The sequence below is a fragment of the Rattus rattus genome, chromosome 1, assembly GCF_011064425.1.
Source record: "Rattus rattus isolate New Zealand chromosome 1, Rrattus_CSIRO_v1, whole genome shotgun sequence".
Taxonomy (NCBI): Eukaryota; Metazoa; Chordata; class Mammalia; order Rodentia; family Muridae; genus Rattus; species Rattus rattus.
The window spans coordinates 140218771-140242908 of NC_046154.1; the positions used below are offsets into that span (position 1 = coordinate 140218771).

The window sequence follows — 24138 nt, forward strand, 5'->3', positions numbered from 1 at the left end:
TCCCCTGGGCCTACTTCTGTGGACATTCGATAGTCAACAAGCTTTCCCACGCAGGCACAACTGAACTCACGATAATAGTGGCTGTTCGGCTCTATGGTAGTGATGGTCAACAGAGGCCAACCACAAAGCCTGTCTCAAAAAAACAACCAAATAAACCAACAAATTTAGAAGAGCTCCATACACTAGCAATGAGTAGGGTGAAGGAGGAACTGAAGAAAGACTCCATTTACAACCGCATTCTAAAGACTGCAATACTGAGTAAATTAGCCATAGTTAAACCAAACCAAACAAAATCACACTTTAAAATTGTCAAAAGGGCTGGAGAGATGGCTCAGTGGTTAAGAGGTAAAGTGCTCTTCCAGAGGTCGTGAGTTCAATTCCCAGCAACCACATGGTGGCTCACAACCATCTGTAATGGGATCCGATGTCTTCTTCTGGTGTGTCTGAAGGCAGTGACAGAGTACTCCTATAAATAATTTTTTTTAATTGTCAATTGAACCTAAAGTAGCTTCAAAACAATAGAAATAACTATTTGAATGCATCAGAGGACAATATTAAAATGGCAATGGTTACTCTGCATGACTTTGGATCTGGCCATTGCTTCTGAGATTTGTCTCTGCTATGGGGTACCTGAAGAGGAAAACCTCCCAAGAAGTCTAAATAAGTCATATGGAGTTTTTATTCACTGCCAGCGGAGCTGCCCCAGACAAAGTATTGGGGAGCAACCTCAACCTTAAGCGTGTGTCAAAGACCAGCCTTGACTTGGAGAAAGGTCCTGAGGAAGGGAAGACTGGGAGCGGTGACGCAAGACTCTAAGTCAAACCGTGGGCTCTCACTGAGGATCCACATGGTGGCTTACAACTGCCTGTAACTCCAGTTCCGGGGCACCTGACGCCTTCTGGCTTCTACAGGCACCAGGCATTCATACATAAATCTTTTGTAAAAATCAGGCAAAATTGCGCATTTTTTGAGATGATAAATGTATAAAATGAGGGTATGACCTATATTATTGTATTGTAAAGGAGAAAGTATTGTAGGAAGAGTACAGCCAGAGCGTCATGAAGAGTCGAGAGCAGGGAAAGTGGTAGATCCCTGCTGAATGGATTAGGCCACGAGAGGGGCCAGCAGGGCGCGGGAGGACCAAGCACCTAGAAGGTGCATGCCGGAATGACAGTTTTAGATAGGAATCAGAAGCTGTGGGAAAGGAAGCCCATGAGCTGGAGAATTTTAGGGTAAGAGGCTAGGATGCTGGATATCCAGACTCTGTAACTGATGCTTGTGATGCTAATGGAGTTATGCTAATCGGCCCCTTAGTCATCCATTTGTCCTCACTCTCTTTTGGACCTGATAATAAAATGATAGAAAACTTGGAGACTGTCAGTGGTCATAATGTACAGCCCTGGTGGCTCCGTAAATGTCTCATACTTGTACTTGAAATCAGTTAAACGGGGTATGGTGGTGCTTGCCCGTACTCCTAGCAGATCAGGATCTTATGGCTAACCTGGGCTACATAGAAAACTAAGGTCAGCTTAGGCTACAAAAGACCCTGTCTAAAAATAAAAGTTAAAACAGTAAACTTGATGTTTCTCATACCACAGTTAAACATTAATCAACTTGGGGCTGGGAAGATGGCTCAGTGGACAGGAGTAGTTGTTTTCCAAGCATGAGGACCAGGGCATCTGAGATGGAATTCCCAGCACATAGTTGTGCATTCCTGTAACCACAACGCCTGGGAGTCTAGAAGATGCCAGTCAGCTTAGCTGACAACCTAAACTTCTAGTTCAGGGAGAGACCCTGTCTTAAGGCAGTGAAGTGGAGACCAGATATTTTGAACCATAAAAGCCTTAGTATAGGGAGAATCTTGCTAAGGGGCAGATTTTGATTAATGGTAATTAACTTTGAAATGCTGTTATAACTGAGAATAGTATGAATCGGTAGTAAATGATTTACCTGGCACAGACCCACTTTCTCATCTGCAAATGAGAAAATGATTGTCTCCTCTTTATTACCTCACAAGGAAATTGAAGGAAAAGGACAAAGAAAGCAATGGAAAGTGAACTGTGGGTGAAAATGGTACTGAACTATTTCTTTTCAATAGAAACTGATTGTCTGAAGTGGAATTTACTGTTACCCAGGGAAACTACTTTATTTGCTCATTAATAAACTTAAAGCGTGAAAAGACACGTTAGTTAAACACCACGGCCTTCTTTCATGCTTGGTGACACATGTTTAATTAAACACAAAATGTGTTTTAGTTAAGTTTTTCATGGGAAAGAAGACATTTTAAGGTTTAAAGTCTGTAATGTTCAGTGGTTCCTGACTTATTAAAAACTTTCACACAACGTTTTACAGAAGTAAAAACAATCCCAGACACTATACTCGTAAGTTTTCTACCTTGGCTTTTTTTTTTAAGGCACAATTCTCAAGGCCTTCTTTTAAGTCGGTTTTCACCCCCAGGCGATAAGGTTTGAATAGCCGAGACCAAGAATGACCCTCCGTGCACATGCACTTTAAGCCCTCGGCTATGACTGCCCCGCGTCCCAAAGAGTGCGGTTCCGGAGGGGTTCCCTTGGAACCGGTAGCTGTCTACCGCCTATTGCCGGTGTCTCTCCGGCATGAAAACCAGGGTAATCCGACTCTAACTCTCCAGCAAGGCGAGTCCCGAAAGATCCGGAAGTTCCAGACTGAAGGGGCCGGGAATACATTAAGAGGACTGCGCGCGCCAGAGCGAGCGACTTTTGCTTTCCAGGCTCCTGCGATCGATTGGTAGCGCCTGCGCGGTGCGCGTGGCGCTCGACTGATACTACCTAGGGGGTGGAGCGTTTGCCTCCGCCGCCGCGGGCCGGGTCTGTGAGGAAGGCCTAGGCCGTCGGCTTCGGGGCTCGTCGAGCGTCTGCGCAGCTTCTCTCGCTTCCCGTCCGCTGTGGCCGGGCGAGAGGGGCTTTCCGGAGCCATGGAGGACGAGGTGGTTCGCATTGCCAAGAAGATGGACAAAATGGTGCAGAAAAAGAACGCGGTGAGCGGGCGGGCCCCGGGCAGGCCGCGGCCGAGACCGCGACACCGGCTCACGCGGAGTCAGTCAGGGCCGGGCCGCGCGCCCTCCGGGCTTATACGTCCGTGCTGGGGACGGCCGCAGTGAGCCCAGGACTGAAGCCCTCAGCCGCTGAGAGAATGTACGGTGGCCGCCGCCGGTTACCTCAGAACGGCTTCGCTGGGTGGCGCGGTCAGTTTCAGACGGGCCATAAAGTGTGTTTATCCCAGCTCTACCTCCGACCCACTTCGTAATTACAAACAGAAAATAACGCCGTCTCTTAGCAAGTAGGCCTGGGTGCGATTTGCCGGACAGCCAGAGTTTGAAACCTCACCAGCCGGCTGCTGGTAGGTGGGTATGGTGCTGAGGTAGTGGCGGGACGGATGCTATCCTCCGGTCATTCATTGGTCTGTGTTTATGAGTCCACCGGTGCGTACCACTTTCCATCCGTTTGCTTCACACTTGACCTCCCTTAAGCCAACTTCACCTGAATTTGTTCTTCCGTACTCAGCAGATTTGCATTCTCAAAAATACCAGAGACCGTTCCCGTTCGTGAAGTAAAAGCCGCGCAGAGATGCTTACGTTTGTGCAGTGCTTTACAGACCTCTGCAAAATTCTTTTGTGACTAGGACCCAGCTGTGAGTGCATGGTCTCTCGGTTTTATGAGTCCAGAAACTTAAAGTATTGTTGGTTAAATACTGTGTAGTTTTGGTTGAGCCAGGAGCTCGCTGATTGTCCACTCACTGCCTGCTTAGGAATTAGTGGTAATAACAAATAACTTAAGACTTCAGACAACCCCGGTTCCTCTTTCTTCAACAGGTGCGTTGCTCAGCATCTAATTTCATGCCCCGTTAAGCTGTATGTGTGATTTTGGTCTTTTCAAATATTTCCTGTTTGTTTTCTGTTCCAGATATTAGCCTGTGTTGTTTATCTTCCTTACCGATTGTGAGCCATTTCATTCCTTGATGCAGGAAATGAATTCTGGTTATATGATAGGTTGAACATTTTTTGGATTATATTGGGAAACTTCTCAGTTTGCCTGGAGGTTACCAGATTGTCACAGAGGAAGCTCTCAGGTCCGGGTGGGGGGAGTCATTAACTTGGTAACTTATTTTCCCAAATACATCAGGACAGACTTAAAGTCACTCTCAAATCTGCTTTCTTGTAGTGCAAAACTTTAACCAGTATGAAAATTTGCCTTGAAAAAGAAAGACAAAGCTGGTTCTTTTTAATTGCTTTTTCTTTCATTTTTTCCTGTTCTGAAATTCAAACAGGTTGATGAAATAAAAAGATCAAAATGACACTATACATTCTAAAATTTAAAAACCTGTGTGTATGTGTACATGACTAGGTCAGAAGACAACTCGAGGATTTCTTTGTGTAGCCCTGGCTGTCCTGGAACTTGCTCTGTAGATTAGGCTAGCCTCAATCTCAGATCTTCTGCCTCCTGAGTGTTGGCATTACAGGCATTGGCCTAGGACTGAACTCTCTTATTAAGCTTGAAATCAAGTGCCTTTACCTGTTCAGACATTTCTTGGGCACCCCTCCCCGCCAATGCACACACACACACACACACACACACACACACACACACACACACACACACTCTTACTTTTTGAGACTGCATGTCATAATATAGTTCAATTACAGTCCTGGGGCCACAGCCATGACCATCCCCAACCCCTATTCTTTAGTTTGTTTCGGTTTGTTTTAAATATAGCATCTTGCTATGTAGCCCAGGCTGACCTGGAACTCTCGAGATTCTCCTGACGTAAGTATCTTTATAAATGGGATTATAGGCATGAACTGTGACAGGAGCTATTTTTAAGTTATTTCAGACCATAAAAGTGAAAACTGCTTGAAGCGTGATAGTTGCCACTACTTTTTGATAAAATTTCATTTTAATAAAATTAAATGAGTAGGTGTCAATTAAAACCATCTACCAATTTTTGAACTAGTACTCCAAACCAAGTTTTCTGTTAACTCAAGTAGTTACCAATCTTACCTTGTTTATTACTCAGGTAATTTTGCTAGGTTAGTAGTCCCATCCTAACTAGTTAAGAGCTCTTCAATTTTTTTTTTTAAATTTACATTTCAAATGTTATTCCCTTCCCCAGTTTTCCATCCATAAGCTCCCTATCCCATCACCCTCCCCTTCTTCCATAAGGTGTCCCTCCTCCCCAACCAGCCCCCCCCCCATCCCTGCCTCTCCATCCTCACGTTCCCCTACACTGGGGGGTCCAGTCTTGTCAGGACCAAGGGCTTCTCCTCGCATTGGTGCCCAGTAAAGCCATCCTGTGCTACATATGCAGCTGGAGCCATGGGTCTGTCCTGTCCATGTGTAGTCTTTGGGTAGTGATTTAGTCCCTGGAAGCTATGGTTGGTTGGCATTGTTGTTCTTATGGGGTTGCAAGCCCCTTCAGCTCCTTCACTTCTTTCTCTAATTCCTCCAACAGGGACCATTCACAGTTCAATGGTTTGCTGTTAGCATTGGCCTCTGTATTTGTCACACTCTCTGGCTGAGCCTCTCAGGAGACCGCTCTATCAGGCTCCTGTCAGCATGTACTTCTTGGCTTCATCAGTATTGTCTAGTTTTGGTGGCTAAATTTATATGGGCAGGATCCCCAGGTGGGGAAGGCTCTGAATGGCCATTCCTTCAGTCTCTGCTCCAGACTTTGTCTCCATATCCCCTCCTATAAATATTTTTATTCCCCCTTTTAAAAAGGACGGAAGCATCTGCACTTTGGTTTTCTTGAGCTTCATGTGGTCTGAAGATTTTATCTTGGGTAATTCAAGCTTTTGGGCTAATATCCACTTATCAGTGAGTGCATACCATGTGTGTTTTTTTGTGATCAGGTTACCTCACTCAGGGTGATATTTTCTAGTTCCATCCATTTGCCTATGAATTTTATGATGTCATTGTTTTTGATAGCAGAATAGTACTCCATTGTATAGATGTACCACATTTTCTCTATCCATTCCTCTGGGTTCTTTCCAGCTTGTGGGTATTATAAATAAGGTTGCTATGAACAGAGTGGAGCATGTGTCTTCATTGTATGTTGGACAATCATTTGGGTATATGCCCAGGAGAAGTATAGATGGTAGTGCAGTGTCCAGGTTTCTGAGGAACCTCCAGACTGATTTCCAGAGTGGTTGTACCAGCTTGCAATCCCACCAACAATGGAGGAGTGTTCCTCTTTTTCCACATCCTCACCAGCATCTGTTGTCACCTGACTTTTTGATCTTAGCCATTCTGACTGGTGTGAGGTAGAATCTCAGGGTTGTTTTGATTTGCATTTCCCTGATAACTAAGGATTTTGAACATTTCTTTAGGTGTTTCTCACCCGTTCAATATTCCTTAGTTGAGAATTTTTGTTTAGCTCTGTACTCCACTTTTCAGTAGGGTTATTTGGCTCTCTGGAGTCTGTCTAACAACAACAACAACAACAACAACAACAACAACAACAACAACAACTACTACTACTACTACTACTTCTTCTTCTTCTTCTTCTTCTTCTTCTTCTTCTTCTTCTTCTTCTTCTTCTTCTTCTTCTTCTTCTTCCTCTTCTATCTTGAGTAGATGGCTGGAACTCTAGGCACATGCTCAGCTTACTATGTGCATTTTAAAGTCCAATCTGTATCATATCTTGTTAGAATTACATTCTTTTCTATGGCAGAATAGTATTTCATTTTACTGATGCATAAATTCATCTTTTGTTGTACATCTGTGCTGCTTCCACTTTGTGCTATAAAACTAATGTTAGTAATCTTATATGTGTGTTGACATGTTTTCATTTGTTAGGTTTATACCTAAGAGTAGAAGTACTGGGCCATGTAGTATCTATGTGTAATTTTTATTTTTAATCCTGGGGCTGGACTCTTGGGCAAGCACTGTACCTACACTCCAAACTCAACTAACCATTTGAGAAACTAATCCAAAAATAATGCATTTCTCTTTTCCTTCCCACAAAAATGGCCATTTTACATTGCCATCAGGAGTGTTTGACTGTTTCTATCTTAGCATATTCTTTTAATATCTGTTGATATGTGTCATTTAAATTACAGTTTTGTAATAAAATGCTATGGACATCTTTTTGTATTTACTGGAATGTGTGTCTGTTTTGGAGGAACATCTATATAGGGCCTTTATCTCCTCCCTCCCCCTCAGCTATCTCCTGTGTCAGGTGTTTTCTGTGTTATAATGCTTCACTGTGTACCTGACCATTTAATCTACTTACTAGCTATGTTATTCTCTTCATTATGTGAGAAGCTCGAAAAGGACAACTTTTTAAATTAGGAAACAAGAGTATGACATTAAATCTGGGTCTGGGGTAAACACAACATATGTTTTTACCTATAAGTCTCTGGACCTCTGTTCGAATGTGGAAAAGGATGTTTGTAGCCTGCAGTTTTATGTAGATTAGATTCCCTGTAGTTTCAAATACTTTTTTTTGTAAAAGTACTTCTAACACTCCTAAAAATATAATAAAATAGTGTGATACTTGTAGTCTATTTTTCAGTCAGTACTGTGAACTAAAGGTGACTTTGGAAGTTACAGTCGATTCTTTTTTTCTCTTGCATCATTATCTATAGAAGATGCTGCAATGGACTTGATGCTAGGAGATAGATAAATGGGAAGGGAGGGATGGAATTCAGCTTCTGGTTTGGTAGTGAGTTCAGAAAGCACCACTGTCAGTGCTGGGCCAGAGGAACGGAAAACACAGTTGTGCTAGGTCACAAAACAATAGAGGTTTTGTTGCTTGTTTTAATTCCTGACGCAGGTTATATTGCTTGGTAGTTGAGTAATAGGTTAGCACGTGCGAGGCTCTGGATTCAATTTCAACATCAAAATAAAATTCTCTGAAGTCCAAAGGGATTGCTGTTTTGTTTACTGCTATGTGCTCACTCAGAATGGAACTTAATATGTCACATTAAGAATATTTGTTGAAGAGCTAGAGAGATGGCTCATTTGTTAAAAGCACTTGCTGTTCTTGTAGAGAACCTAGATTTGGTTCCCAGTGCCCACAGTGGGGGCTTATAAATAACTATAACTCCAGTTCCAGAGATCAGTGCTCTCTTTGGCCTCTGCAGGCAATACACTACACATAAATATGTATAAACACTCATACACATAAAACATAAAATTTCGAAGTTTTTAGCACAATACTCGGTACACAGTAGCTCTCAAAGGTAAGTTGTCACTGAATTAGTGTATATTCATATGGTTTTTGCTAGTTTCATTCAGTTCATCATAGTTTATTTTGTAAAGTACCTTGAGTGAGATACTCAACTGAACACATGTTAGTTGTCAAGAGCAGTCACAGTTGTTGCATCCCATCAGTCACTCAGCATTTTCTTCCTGCCATAGCTACTCACCAGAGAGCTGAATAGAAACAAAGTCAAATTAAGGTAAATCTGTTACCTCTACTTGGGAAATAACTTATAGTATGTATTGTATTACTGACGTGTTTTTTAAAAATCTGCTTTATATGTGACAGCTTGTATACCTTAAGAGCAAAGCTGCTTTTAAGAACTACTTATCAGTTTGATTTGTTAAATTCTTATTGATCTTTAGAAATGGTAAGAAAGTCCATGGAGATATGGGTAGAAAAAAATGCTATCATTAATAGAGAATACAGATAGTTGCACCATCTGCTAAAAGCCTTTGGACTCTTGAGAATTCCAGAATTTTTCAGATTACAAGATATTATGATACCTCATGTATTATGTGATACCCTAAAGGGATTTGGACAGCTTCTAGTAATCAGACATTAATATTTCAATAGTAATACTTAAGTGGAGTAAGTAGACCCATTAGCTGTACATCTGTTGACAGTAGCCTTTGCTGCCAAATGGATTTAAGACTTAACTTTTTTGTTTTGAAAGTTTTTGATCTGGAGGAATGTTAGACATATGCATGTAAGGAATTAGACCTCATTCATACTAAAAAAAAATTCTATAGAAATTCTTTAATATGTGTCTATTTATTTTACATATATATGTGTGATCCTAAGTCTATGTATGTGCACCACATGCATGCAGGTGCCTGTGAAAACCAGGATATTGGGTGCCCTAAAACTGGGATTGCAGGTGATTATCTGCCACATGGATACTGGAAACCAAATCATGGATACTGCTGCAAGAGCAGCAGGTGGTCTTAACTGTTGAGCGATCTCTCTCATCCCTAGATTTTTTTTTTTTATTCATATTGAACCTTAGACCAATGTTCTCTAACAGTGTTTCACGATAGTTCATTGTAAATAAGACATGTATGGAGTTTTAACATAAAAGGGAAATCTGTAAGCCACAAATTGTTAAAATCCTTTGTAATAACCTGCTTAATTCTAGTGTTTTAAGTTTATAGTTAAGTTAAAATGTTCTATATTGATATTTCCAGAAGAGAAGTTAATGCCATTTTATTCTGGAAGGTCAAGTCAGATAATTTCAAACAGTCATACCTTAAAATCCTTTTTTGGTCTTATTTTTCAAAAGTAACAGTACAAGGGGCTAGAGAGATGCCCCAGCAATTGGCTACTCTTCCAGAGGACTCAGGTTTGATTCCCATTATCTATATGAGGACTCACAACTGACTGTAATTATAGTCCCAGGTTTTTCAACATAATCTTTTGGTCTCCAAAGGCACTGGGTATGCATGTGGTGGTCAAGCACATGTAGCCAGAACACTCATACACATTTTTTAAAAATACATTAAAAACTTTTTTAAGACATAGTATAAAAGTCCTTGCCTTTTTCTATAGCATACAATGTGAAGAGGTTTTTATTGTTCTAAAGCTATATTTTTATTGATTTGTAGGTTGCCTTGTTTTTATATTTTGAGTTTGGAAGGCAGCATGTATTACATATATAGTAGCTAGATGGCTATTTGTAGTGAACTGTGTACTCATAACAGAATGTCAAAACTTTTGGAGAAGGGGCTGGTAAGATGCCCAGTGGGCTCTGAAACCCAAAGTGGGTTCAGAGAAGCAATTTTTTTTTTTTTTTTTTTTTTTTTTTTTTTTTTTTGAGCTGGGGACCCAACCCAGGGCCTTGTACTTATAGGGCAAGCGCCTACCACTGAGCTAAATTACCCAACCCCCAGAGAAGCAATTCTTTTTTTTTTTTTTTATTAACTTGAGTATTTCTTATTTACATTTCGAGTGTTATTCCCTTTCCCGGTTTACGGGCCAACATCCCCTAACCCCTTCTCCTCCCTTCTTTATGGGTGTTCCCCTTCCCATCATCCCCCATTGCCGCCTCCCCCCAACAATCACGTTCACTGGGGGTTCAGTCTTAGCAGGACCCAAGGCTTCCCCTTTACACTGGTGATCTTCCTAGGATATTCAATGCTACCTATGAGGTCAGAGTCCAGGGTCAGTCCATGTATAGTCTTTAGGTAGTGGCTTAGTCCCTGGAAGCTCTGGTTGGTTGGCATTGTTGTTCATAAGGGTCTCGAGCTCCTTCAAGCTCTTCCAGTTCTTTTCTCTGATTCCTTCAACGGGGGTCCCGCTCTCAGTTCAGTGGTTTGCTGCTGGCGTTGTCACCTCTGTATTGGCTGTATTCTGGCTGTGTCTCTCAGAGAGATCTACATCCAGCTCCTGTCGGCCTGCACTTCTTTGCTTCATCCATCTTGTCTAATTGGATGGCTGTATATGTATGAGCCACATGTGGGGCAGGCTCTGAATGGGTGTTCCTTCTGTGTCTGTTTTAATCTTTGCCTCAGAGAAGCAATTCTTAACACTGTCCTCTGCCATCCACAAGTGCAGCATGCTTGCACCCCTGCTCATCCCCACACACATGCACAGTAAGAATAATTTGCAGAGTTGGTATCATTAGCATGGAAAAAATTAGATACATTGGTAGAATACCCTTTGACCCTCCCCCAACCCAAGAAAGTAAATAGTAATATAAAGAGTGGAACTAATTCTCCATGCTGCAAAATGAGCTGCCATTAGTTTTCTTATGGATTCTTTTATGGAGTTTTTTCATCACATTCATGTCTGTTTGTTTTGAGACAAGGTGTTCCCATACGGCCCAGATTGATCTTAAACTAGTGATGCTCTTTCTTTAGTCTCCCAGCACTGGAATTATAGGCATATGTTACTACCACTGCCAGCATAATCACCCCGATCTTTGCTGGTCTGGAACCCGCAAAGAGCTGTCTGTCTGCCCCTTGGGTTCTAGGATTAAAGTTATGTGACACCTCATCCAGCCTTCTGTAGAAATAGATGTTATCAGATCTGAGTCAAAAGGTGATATGTAAGTATAAATGTCTGGCTCTGAATATGAATACTTTAGCTAATTTATTTCATTCATATTTTCCATCTTATGTATATGAGGTAATATATGATAAAAATAAAAAATTCACATATAAGAATTCTTCAGATTTGTTGTTTGTTTGTTAGTTAACAGTATCTCGCTACATAACCCTAGCTGGTCGGAATTCTCTAAGTAGGCCAAACTGACCTCCAACTCTTAGAAATGCATCTGTCTTAGCATCCTGAGTTCTGGGATTAAAAGCATATACTACCGTGCATGGTTAAAAAATTTTGTCAATAAGCAGAAGAAAAAGGAATTATAAGAAAATGTACCGGGGCTGGAGAGATGGCTCAGTAGTTAAGAGCACTGACTGCTCTTCCAGAGGTCCTGAGTTCAAATCTCAGCAACCACATGGTGGTTCCCAACCAACTGTAATGGGATCAGATGCCCTCTTCTGGTGTGTCTGAAGACAGCTGTAGTATACTTATATATAATACACAAGTCTTTTTAAAAAATGTACCATAACTTAAAAGTTATTTTTGAGCAGAGGACAGGGAGTAAGGCATGACAAATATGGATATGGTAGCTGTCTTATAACCCCAGTGCAGAAGGTGCAGACAGGGAATCCCTGGAACAAGAGAGGCCTTGCCTGAGTATGAGGAGGGACTTTGGGAAGATACCCGATGTCAGCCCAAGACCTCTCGGGGCTCTCTGACACACAAAATCCACACACATAGAAAACCAAATTGAAACATTAGCCTTCCTCCCCTGTTTTTGTTAATGAAATGATTAAGTGACCATTTTAGGTGACATGAAATTAAGTGAATACCAATGTGGTGTCTCACACCTTTAATTCCCTTACTTAGAGGGTAGGTAGAGGTAGGCACATGTCTGAGTTTTAGGCCATTCTGATCTACGTGGGGAATTTCAAGCTAGCTAGAGCTACCTAGACTTGTCTTTTTTTTTTTTTTAATGAATTATTTATTTTATGTATATGAGTACACATTGTTGCTGTCTTCAGACACACCAGAGAGGGCATCTGATCTTGTTACAGATGGTTGTGAGCCACCATGTGGTTGCTGGGAATTGAACTCAGGATCTCTGTATGAACAGTCAGTGCCCTTAATCACTGAGCCATCTCTCCAATCCCCCTTCCCCTAGACTGTTTTCTCAAAAGAAAAAAAAAAGGCAGTGGGGTAGGATGAGGGGTGATAGTTGATCAAAGGCTATAGGTGGCACTGTTGCCCCTATTCCTCTTTAATTCCAGGTTTTGTAATTTTTTTCCATGGCTTTTGTTCTTCAGCATCATTAGGAGGTTTTGACACCAGGTGGTAATTGGCACTAGATAGTCTTAAAGGCATAACATAGATGTAAATTCTGAATTTTCTGTCAGAAATTGCTTTTTGCTATTCTTTAAGAAGCAGGTAGTATTGTTACTGTGAGCATTGAAATGGAGCTCTCATTCAAATTCCCAACAAAACAACGCCTTCTCCTTGTTGCCCTGTTGACAGATGAGTACTAGAGGGATTGCAGCACTAGAGGGATTGCGGCATCTGTTGAGCCTCCCATTTTCTCAGTCTGGCTTTTAACCTCATGTAGATATATCCTGTGGAAGTTGTAGTATGTTTTTTATTGTAGTAAGAAATTTTACATTTCTTCTCAGAACACATATTTGAACGTATACTGTTGGGAATACAAGTCAAAATTGTTTCACAAGTGCTAGCCATAACTCAGAAATTGGATGTTAGGTATCTCTAATATCTCAACCTCTATTGTAGGATAATGTATGTGTACATATGTATACATGTATCTTTGTACTTGTGTGTATAGATGAGCCACTGCAAGTTGTTAATTGACTAAAGCTAGTCCTTGCTTTACTGCCTTGGGAATTCAATAAACATGTTTCATTTTTAGGCCGGTGCATTGGATTTGCTGAAAGAGCTTAAGAATATTCCCATGACCCTGGAATTACTACAGGTATGTGCTTCGGTGTGTCACACAGTATTTGAATTGGTAATTGGTATAAAATAATGAGTTATCGTCATTACGTGTTCCTCAAAAAGAACTTTCCAAGGTTGTGTGTTGTTTTTAACAAAATCTCAAATGTTTGATTTTGTCAATAATGATTAGGAGGCCATATGCTGAGGTAAAGCTCTGTTACCAAAAGGAAATTGCCTTTCTCTGTATCCTCTCAAAAACCCTTTAAACTGGATGTCCCTCCCTTCTACTTCCTGTTCATCTATTTCTCCTCTTGATTTTTTTTTCCCCTATGTTTACTCCCTGTCAACTGGTTGTGTGCTCTGTCTCTTGACCTATGGTTGATTTTATTTAATCCTATTTATAATAAAAAGAAAGCTCTTGGATTAAAGGTGTGTGCGAGGACTGAGCCACACCCCAATTACAAACAGATTTCTCCAGTAAATAATCTTGGGATTCACAGTATGATTAATATCCTGGAACAGTTGTGGGGTCATGAAATCTCACTGTAAGGGGTATACAGATTCCTGACCCTGATTTGGACCTTCAGCATTTCAAATGAAGCTTAGTGTTAGGATAAGAGGGACTCACCACTTTTCTCCCTTTTCAGCATCAGCCAGACATGTAAACTACTAAATACTAGTAGAGTCAGTACTGAAACCTTAGTGTTTCCTCTGAAGTAGAAAAGTAAGTCAGCGTTAAAAAGGAAAGTGAGTGTGGTCAATAACCTGAATATAGTTGTTTCTAGTAGACATATCTTGTTCATGAGCAACTTCCTTGATGTTTCAACTTTATTAAGTCAAAATTTAAGAAAGAATTAGAAAGGTATATGTGCCTTAGGAAATGCATGTTCAAGAAAAATCTAGCTGAAACAGACATTTATTATAATGATGATAAAACTACAGTCCTTTTAGTAGCATTTATGACTGTAACTAAAAGAATCACAAATATTTTCACTTTTGTTAACTTGTTTGTTGTTGTAGATATATTAAAATCCATTTGTTCATCCTGATGACTACTTATGTTCCTTATTCTAGGTCTTAATATTTTAATAAGGAAGCAAATATTACTATGCTTAATATATAGTTGTTCTTTTTCAATCTTACATTTTTTTATTTAATGTGATTTAAAAGGTTTCTGAGAAAGATGTCAGTAAGTTTTACCACACGGACAAAAAAATCTATAGTAGAAAACGAAACCAAGTAAAAAGAACTCTACACACAGACTCAAGAGCAAAGAAACTAGTGATGAAGTATGAATTTCTGGGTTCTGGGATCAGCAGCCCTTTCCTTTTGGATAGTACCCCATCTCCCACCTACATACTCCCTTCAATACCAGAAAGTAGTAAGCTTGTATGGGAAAAATACATTGAAAATAATCTTAGTGATCTCATCCTGCAGTTAGAGATGTATAGATTTATACAAGTGTGGAAGCTGGGTAGGGTTGCATTTTATATCCACCTCTAATTTCTCTTTCAGTCTAATTATATAACAGATGTTTGAATCCTTAATATGGTTAACAGTTGTTGTAGATTTGTCAATGTCAGTAAACTAAGATCTTTCGCCATCTGAGCTCAAAGACTAAGAGAAGAAATTGTACTTAAAAACAACAGTGTACCAAGATAGAGAAAGTCTGAGTAGGGGTAGAGGAGAATGAAGTTTACGTCTTTCCTTTTTTTTTAAGTTATTATTTTGTGTGTATGGCTGTTTTGCCTACGTGTATGTCTGCACTGTGTCCCAGAAGAGAGCATCAGATCCCTTGTAAATAGAGTTAACAAATGGGTTGGGGATTGTCATGTGGATGCTAGGAATTGAATCTGGGTCTTCTTCAAATGCAACAAATGATCTTTACCACTGAACTATCTAGCCCCAGAAGTTGACTTCTTAACACAGTCACTTATCTGAGAGTTCAAGAAAGCCCACACAGGTGGTTGCCAAAGCGATTCAGGTTCTCCCTCAGCATCCAGGACAAAAAGGAATATTCTAACAGAAGTCGAATGAGGAAAGCAGTGTAGCACATTGGAGTAGTGCAGGACAAGGAAACGCTAGAGGCAGGATGGCACACAGGCCTTCATATACTCTGAAGAGCAGTCCTGCCTGGAGGCGTTAGGAGAATATATAAACAGATCTGCACGTTGAAAGAAACAGGAGACTTGAAAGAAAGGAAAACTTGCTGACTAGTGAGATTATTCAAGAATGCTCTGATAAAGGTATTGGCAGTAAAAGGGGAAAGAAGGATTTGAGATGGTGGCAGTATCGGGGTGAAGGGGTGGGAGCAGTAAACAATCCAGAATGGCTTTAGTTCACAGCAGACCTACTGCTTTAGCTTCTTAGGTTAGGGATTCAAGGGATGTGTCAACATACCAGGCAAAATAGGTTACTTTTTTAGTTTTATTTAAAATTTGAGACAGAATCTCACCATATATTTGAGGTAGGACTTGTCCTGATGATATTCTAGCCTCCCTTCCTGAGTGCTGGAAGTACAGGAATGTGTCAGCATGCCTAGCATGCCCCCATTTATTTTAAACCAAGGATCAAAGCAGGGTCTAAGGCTTTGCATAGGTTAAGCAATGACTCACCACCAAGCTCCATCTTTAGCCTGAGGAGAATTTGATGATGGGCAGTTTATAAGAAGTGTTAGCTGATTGAAAGTAGGGAGGGTAAAAGGAAGAATTTAGTATGAAACATACCAAAAGGCTAGTAAATACAGCTATCTTTGATTATTTTTCTTGTATTTATTTATTTTTGCTCTGCTGGGGACCAAGCCCCAGACATCCTTCATTAAGCTAGGCAAACATTCTACCATTGAGCTACATCTCTAGCTCTGTATCTTTTGTCTTTTAACAGCTTTGTTACAATAACTTAACATGCCACATAATTTCTTTAAAGTGTATACTTTAGTAGTTTGTTGGTTTGTTTTTTGTTTTTGTTTTTTTAGTCAGCTTAACACAAGCTAGAATCATTAGAGTATAGATAGCTTCAAATGAGAAAATGCTGTCAACTTGGTCTGTAGGCAATTCTGGGGCAGGAGGGGGGTTGGTGTTGAAGGGCTTAGCCTACTACGTCGGCAGGTAGTTCTGGGGTATATAAGCAAACTGAGCATGCCAGTGAGCAACACTCTTCTCTGGTCTCAGTTTCCGTTCCTACCTCCAGGTTTCTACCTTGAGTTCTTGTCCTGACTTACTTCCTCTATGGTGGACTGCAGTCAAAAACTGAAAGCTGAAATAAATTTTCTCCTCCCCAAGTTGCTTTAGGTCATGGTGCTTGTCACAGCAATAGAAACCCTAGGACAAGTAGTTTCTATTATATCCAAAGAATTTTCCTATCCTTAGCCATAAGAATTTCTGAAATTTTTCTTACTCTGAAAAAAAGAAGAAAAAAAACCCCACAAAAGCCCTGCCTCCTTTTAACAGCCATTCATCATTTCCCCCTATAAAAGACAGTTAAGAAAGAAATTGAAGAAGATACCAATAGATGTAAAATTCATCCATGCTTATGGATTGGTAGGATTAATACTGTGAAAATGGCCATCTTAGCAAAAGCAAACTATACATTCAGTACAGTCTCCATCAAAATTCCAGCACAGTTCATTACAGAAATTGAAAAAGTCTTTAACTTTATATCATGTCTTAGGGTTTTTTGCTGTGAAGAGAGACCATGTCAGCAACTCTTGTAAAAGAAACCATTTAATCACTATGGCTGGCTTACAGTTTGAAAGGTTTAGTCCATTATCATTATGGCAGGAAGCATGGCAGCATGGATACTGGAGAAGGAGCTGAGAGTTCTACATGGGGATCCAAAAATGGTAGGAAGTGAACAGGCTTGAACTTCTGAGGCCTCAAAGCCTGCCACCTAGTAATATACCTCTTCCAACAAAACCACATCTCCTTACAGTGCCACACCCTATGGGCCTATGGGGCCCAGTTTTATTCAGACCACCACATAGAGAAACCAAAACCAAAAAACAAACAACCAAACCCCAAAAACCCAAAAAACAAAAAACCCTAGGATAGCTGAAACAATTCTGAATAATAAAAGAACTGGAAGTATTGCCATTTTAGATTTCAACTTCTGTTACAGAGCCATAATAATAAAAACAGCATGGTATTGGCATTAAAAACATATTGATCAGTGGAATTGAATAGAAGACCCAAACATAATTCCATATATCTATAGACACCTGATTTTTGATAGAAGCCAAAAATGTACACTGGGGAAATGACAGCATCTCCAACAAATGGTGCTGCTCAAACTAGATGACTCCATGGAGAAGAATGAAAATAGATCCATACTTATGTGAGTCTGCACAAAGACTGAAGTTTAAATGGACCAAGGACTTCAACATGAGACCAGATACCCTGCATTTAATAGAAGAGAAAATGGGGGATATTTTTGGAAAACCTTGAGAAAGGAGAGTACTTTTCCAAATGGAATACTAATAGGCATTAAGACCAACAATCATTAAATGGGACCTCATGAACTTCAAAAGCTATATGACAAAGGATGTCATCATTTAGGCAGAGGGTCAACCTAAAGAATGGAAAATAAAACAATACATTTGACAGAGAATTAATATTTACTATCTATAAAATTAACTAAAAAGTAACTGAGCATAAAGAAATCCAATTGTAAAATGGCGTATAGAGCTAAACAGTTTTCAAAAGATGAAAACACAAATGACTTAAACAGAAAGAAATGTTCAACATCTTTATCCTTCAGGGAAGTGCAAATTAAAATCACATTGAGATTTTCTCTAACCCCAGTCACAGACTGGTACAGCCACTGTGGTAATTAGTGTGAAGGTTCCTCAGGAAAATGGAAATAGATCTACCTTAAAGTCCAGTTATGCCTCTTTTGGACATATTCCCAAAGGATTTTTGCCTCTTTTATTTATTTTTTTTTAAGATTTATTTTATTTATTATATATAAGTACACTGTAGCTGTTTTCAGACACACCAGAAGAGGGCATCAGATCTCATTACAGATGGTTGTGAGCCACCATGAGGTTCCTGGGATTTGAACACAGGACCTCTGGAAGAGCAGTCAGTGCTCTTAACCACTGAGCCATCTCTCCAGCCCTGATTTGTACATCTTACTACAGAGATACTTACTCATCCATGTGTAGCGGGAAATACTAAAAAAATGCACCACCCCATGCTAGCGCTGGCTGACTACTCTCTGGCCCCAGGAGTCTTGCTACCATGGCTAGCCCTGGGTATTAACCAACTGCCGATCTTGCAGCTCTCTTGGATTCTGCTCACATTCCCAGTCACAGGGGACTATATCCACCCCCTGTGGTTATAGTCACAAATCCCCATAACCTGGTAAAAATCAAAATTCTAGAGGCTTGTAATTTATCAATCAGATTTATATCAGCTAATTCTCACCCCACAAAACGTCCACACAGTGAACTCAGAGCCAATTGATATTGATATAAACTGCCCACCTAGAAAAGAGAAATTGTCCTGTAATTATCCATTCCTTATAAGATATTCATAGCTACCTGTGGCTATTTAAGGCCAGGCAAAATCTGGATCATCTTTCTCTTCCTCCATCTTCCTTTCTCTCCCTCCCTACTATCTCTCCTGCCTCTCAAAAACTCTCAGCCCACCTTTTCCACTGTCCACTCACAGGCTCCAGCCTTGTCCTTCACCTGTCCTCACCTGCTTACAGACAGCAATCCACATTACTGCTCTATCCATAATAGCTAGAAATTGGAAACAGCCTAGATGACCATCAGCTGATAAATGAATAATGAAAATGAGGTGTAGTTACATAGTGGAGTATTTAGCTGGTAAGAAAATGAAACTTGTTGGTAAATGGATTGAGCTAAAAAAACAAAAATCATCCTGAGTGAGGTAAACCCAGACCCCAAAAGACAAGTATTGTGTGTTTCTTCTGTATGTGAATGTTAGTTTTTAAGCCTTTAATGTGTGTGCTGCAATATGTATGCTACAGTTCAAATAACCTCCAAGGTTAGGTACCTTGTACTGGGACCAGGGAGGGGAGGATCTCCCAAAGAAGGGAGAATACTATTACAGAGAATAAAGGGGAAACTAAAATAGGAAGACTTAATAGGGAGGGAAGGGACTTAGTAGGGTGACTGCTAACACTGATCTGTATGAGAAACCATATGGAAACCTAGTGGTGTAGATGCTTCCTAAAATAATATGTAGAAGGAATCTAAATGGAGTCATCAAATAATAGCAGAGACAATGTCCCAACCAGACATCTTATCCTGTCAAGTCAAACTTCCAGTGTCAGGAACGCATTATATCTTGTTGAGTTATTGGCCAAAGGGCTACGATGGAATTCTCAAACATCACAGGCCATTGCCAAGGCTAATGGGTTGTTCTCTACAACCTGAAGGTGAGACCTTGTTGCTGAATACACTTAAATGTGGAGAAGTTGAACTGGTACCTGACTAGAAGCTTCACTCCTGTTGTTTATGGTGCTGGTATGATACTGAAGGAGAAAGGTAGTCAGTCATCAGTATCACCCAGCTACAAATCCTGTAACCCGCCTGCAAAATATCACTGGTACAGTATTGGTACAAGTGCTATGGAAGTAAGTAATCAATCACTTTTTTATTGGATTTGAGGCCCACTACATGAGATGGAACTTATTTGAAACTAATAAAGTGACCAGGGATTTGAGACTAAATAGATTGTGGACTTAGCAGAAAACATTATTTCACTAAAGGAACAGTAATAAAGTAACTTGTAATAGCACACACCTCGCTATCCCCATAGATCAGTTCCTTACTTCTCTCAGCCGACATCAAAGAAGGTTCTTTTTGTAATAGATGGTAATTAATACAGAGACTTACAGCTGGACAATGTGGAGAGAGTGAGAGACTTGTGGAATCCTAAATGGGATGCTCTCATAGCTTTTCAAAGCTTGGGAGAGGAAGTGAAGAAATTAGTAAGAACCACAGGTAATGGATGACTCCAAAGAAACGTGTCTTCCAGACACAGCAGGACCAATGCACATACTAATTCAACAGAGACTGGCAACAATGTATAGGTTCAGGCTAGATGGGGTCCCAGCACTGAGAAAGTGAAGTGGATCCAGAGTTCCACCATAACCAAGAGTTTTTCTTCAATCGGTACCTTTTGGGAAAGGGGAAATCTTTTTTTTTCTCCCAGTGGGATTTCACTTTGGTATATCGACTACACTCCAGGTCAGGTCCAATGTTCAGGAATAGTTGGCCAACAGAAAATAAACTGAATGGTAGTTTTGTGAACTTATTTCATTTTGTTAGTCAGTTTTGGTCTTACTAGTTTTTTTCTCACTTCAGTGCATTTTATGCAAATTTTTTTTCTTCAAGAGAGAAAGAACACAAAATTAGGTGGGTAGGGAGGTAGAAAGGATCTGGGAGGAGTTGGGAAAAAGGGAAAAATAAGGTCTGGGTTCTGTCCCCAAAACCTGAATCAGAGGACCTTGTGAGTGAATTGATGGTGAAGAGAATCTATGATTTACAGCAGCTTAGTCTAGGTGTGCAATCCAATTCCTAGTCTTCCTTTCTTTCCTCCTTCCTTTTTCTCCTGTGTGCCTGATTTTAAATAAAAATGGTATAAGATGGTAATTCCTCTGTTACAGCATCACAGGTCACTTTTTTAAAACAGCCTATTTATAACTTCTGTTAAATCTTAGATACCAGTTTTAGGAAATGTTTTGAGAAATCCAGGCCTGTCTGCCCAGCTAAGTCCCTTCCATCCTCTGTTTTCTTACGTTTTCTCAAGAGTATACTCCCTATAGGAAAAAAGCAATAGGCTGTAATTCTTTATTTTCCACTCCACTCCAGCAGCCTGACCTCTTGTTATGCAAGTAAATAGTCTCTAACTTAAGTAAGTATGTTTATTGTAGAAAGCTACATTTTAAGATGCCAAGGAAGGTCATGGTTGGTTTTAGTAGTCAAAGCATACTGTGATAACTGCTAAACAGCAGTCAGCCAACAGCACAGTTTATTCTTCTCTTTATGCCTTGGTCTCCTGAGGCCTGTCTATGATGCACATTTTACCACTGTTTGTCAGTCTACTCCTCATAACAACTCAGTAATTCAAGTTATTTTTTCCACACATCCAAAGTTAGGTTTTCTTTTAGAAAACTTGCTTTGCTAACCCTAAATGGTGTGTGTGTGTGTGTGTGTGTGTGTGTGTGTGTGTGTGTGTGTGTGTGAGAGAGAGAGAGAGAGAGAGAGAGAGAGAGAGAGAGAGAAATATTGGGGTCTTTTTTATTGTTCTGCTGTTTAACCTTACTTGCTTCGCTTTGCTTTCTGTGAGATATAATACAGGCTACTGCAGCCCACTACATATTCTAAATTTTTGAACAAAACTTTTGCTATTGTACCAAGTGTTGAATAATTTAAAAGGAAGCTTTTAAATGCTTACTTTTGTACCTTAAAGGTGGTAGCAGCAGGGATTTTCCTTTATTTTTTAAACAGCTAAGTTCTTTTGTCATGTTTTTCTCCCATAGACTACATTTTGAAAGATGTCTACTAACGACTTGAACTTGCTGAATAATTTACCATTGTTATTTGCTGGTCATAATTGAGCTGTCATAGCTTTTATGATTTTTAGTGAGTTGGAAAGAACGTTCATTCTGGAGGTGATCAAGGGTAGATGAAAATTCCAGTTGGCCGTGGTATAGTGCTGGGCAGGTTGTATTGGTATTTCCAGTCTCTTGTCTTTAAAAATAGTTATAGTGAGCTCAGTGTTAAAGAGACCCTGGAAGATTTACACACTTATTTATTCTAGTATAATCCTAGTGTAAAATATTACTACATATTAAGTTTATCTGTATTCTGTGAACTCCATTTTAGTATCTAATTATATGGTAGGATCAAAAAATAAAGATTCCTTTTAATCCTCTCTAGGTGGTACGTTTTGTTTGGATAGCTTTGTTATAAGTTACGAGCAGTGCTTGGAGGTAATCTCTGTAGAAAAGTATAGTGTGAATACTCTCATGTTGGCCATGAGTATCTCAGCTTACTTTCTATGCAAGTACGTTTTACATGTTACATCTCACCTTCATTTCTCCCTGAAAGATTGATTTCATTTCAATAGTCCATTGTCCTTGATATCACATTACAGGGTTGTTGGTCTCAGTTGATCATGCATTGATCAGTTTAGTGCATGATCTAAAGATATATGTCCTTCAAGTTTGTAGTGTGTACTTTCAACAGAATGCAAATAAATAATTGAAGTTTTTATATATGAAAGAGTTTGAAAAAGAAGAAATATACTAAATTGTTTGAAACAGCATTGATGGACACTTTGTTGTTGCCTTACAGTCCACGAGAATTGGAATGTCTGTCAATGCTATTCGCAAGCAGAGTACAGATGAAGAAGTCACATCTCTAGCCAAATCACTCATCAAATCCTGGAAAAAATTACTAGGTAAAATTGATTGTTGCTTGCACATGTTTATGATGTCTTGGCTTGTTCAAATGATTGCTGCTTTTTTTTTTTTTTTTTTTTTTTTTTTTTTTTTCTATAAATCTACATTTAGTGAAATTAGTGCTTTGTAATAAGGATGAGGGGCCTAGTTTAATTTGCTTGAAAGTTGTATATATACTAGTTTATTAATTCTGTGGTCTCTGGCAGTTTTAACTATAGATAAGCTCTTGTATGGGATAAGCTCTCTAGGAAAGGTTATGCATGCTTTCTGAAGTGATTTTAAAATAACTATTAACTTTTAGAAAACTAACTTTTAGCAAGGATACAATAATGACTGCATATATTTCTCTTGTCCAGATCAGCTTTTATTATTTTTCATAATCATCTCTTTTATTTTAAATTTTTTATGTGTATTGGTGTTTTGCCTGCATATATGTCTGTGTGAGAGTGTCAGAGCCTCTGGAACTGGAGTTACTGGAAATAGAGTTACAGGCAGTTGTGAGCTGCCATGTGGGTGCTGGAAATTGAACCTAGGTCCTCTGGAAGAGGAACCGGGGTTCTTTTTTTTTTTTTTTTTTTTTTAAATACATCATATTCTTTTTTTTTTTTTTTTTTTTGGTTCTTTTTTTTTTTTTTTTGGAGCTGGGGACCAACCCAGGGCCTTTGCGCTCTAGGCAAGCGCCTACCACTGAGCTAAATCCCAACCCAGGAACCGGGGTTCTAACCTATAAACTATCTCTAGCCCCCACTTGTATTTTCACCTCAGAGTAGGTTAAATGTGTTACTTTCTTTTATTTTATATTATTTAAGCGTACATCTCAGAACAAGCTTTTCCCTTTTATTTATTTATTTATTTATTTATTTATTTATTTATTTATTTATTATATGTATGTAGGTGAGCACACTGTCACTGTCTTCAGACCCACCAGAAGAGGGGATCTGATCCCATTACAGATAGTTGCGAGCCACCATGTGATTGCTGGGATTTGAACTCATGATCTCTGGAAGAGCAGTCAGTGCTCTTAACCACTGGGCCCCCTCTCCAGCCCCAATCTTTTCCTTTTCTATCTTAGTATCCTTCATTTATTTGAGATAGTCTCCCATTATGTTGACAAATTGACTTGGGATTTGAGGTCCTGCTTCAGTTTCTAGTGTCTGGAGACTGACATTATAGGCATGTGCCATCATTCCCAGGCCAAGCACATTTTCTTATACAATTCTAATAAATGAAAATAAGCTCTGGTGTCATACCAAACTTTGGTGTAATGGAACAACTTACAGTCCACGCTCCAGTTTGTTGCTATCCCTATGTACGTCTTAATTTTTTTGTTAACTTTATACAGGCTAGGGTTATCCAAAAAGGAGGGAACCTCAACTGAGAAAATGCTACCATAAAACTGACCTGTGTGCAAGTGTGTGGAACATTTTCTTGATTACTAATTAATGTGGGAGGGCCCCACCCACTATGAGGGTG

At 39.7% G+C, this 24138-nt stretch overlaps 1 protein-coding gene across 2 annotated transcripts in view; it reads left to right on the forward strand.

The window, feature by feature from the left end:
* The first annotated feature begins 2815 nt into the window (after positions 1–2815).
* Positions 2816–24138, forward strand: part of Tcea1 (transcription elongation factor A1) — a 37084-nt gene continuing 15761 nt past the window's right edge. For both annotated transcript variants that reach the window (XM_032906391.1, XM_032906398.1), the window contains exons 1-3: positions 2816–3016; positions 13202–13264; positions 22559–22664. In XM_032906391.1, the coding sequence (XP_032762282.1) occupies positions 2954–3016; positions 13202–13264; positions 22559–22664 (232 nt within the window). In that variant the 5' untranslated portion in view covers positions 2816–2953. The remainder of the gene's footprint in view (positions 3017–13201; positions 13265–22558; positions 22665–24138) is intronic.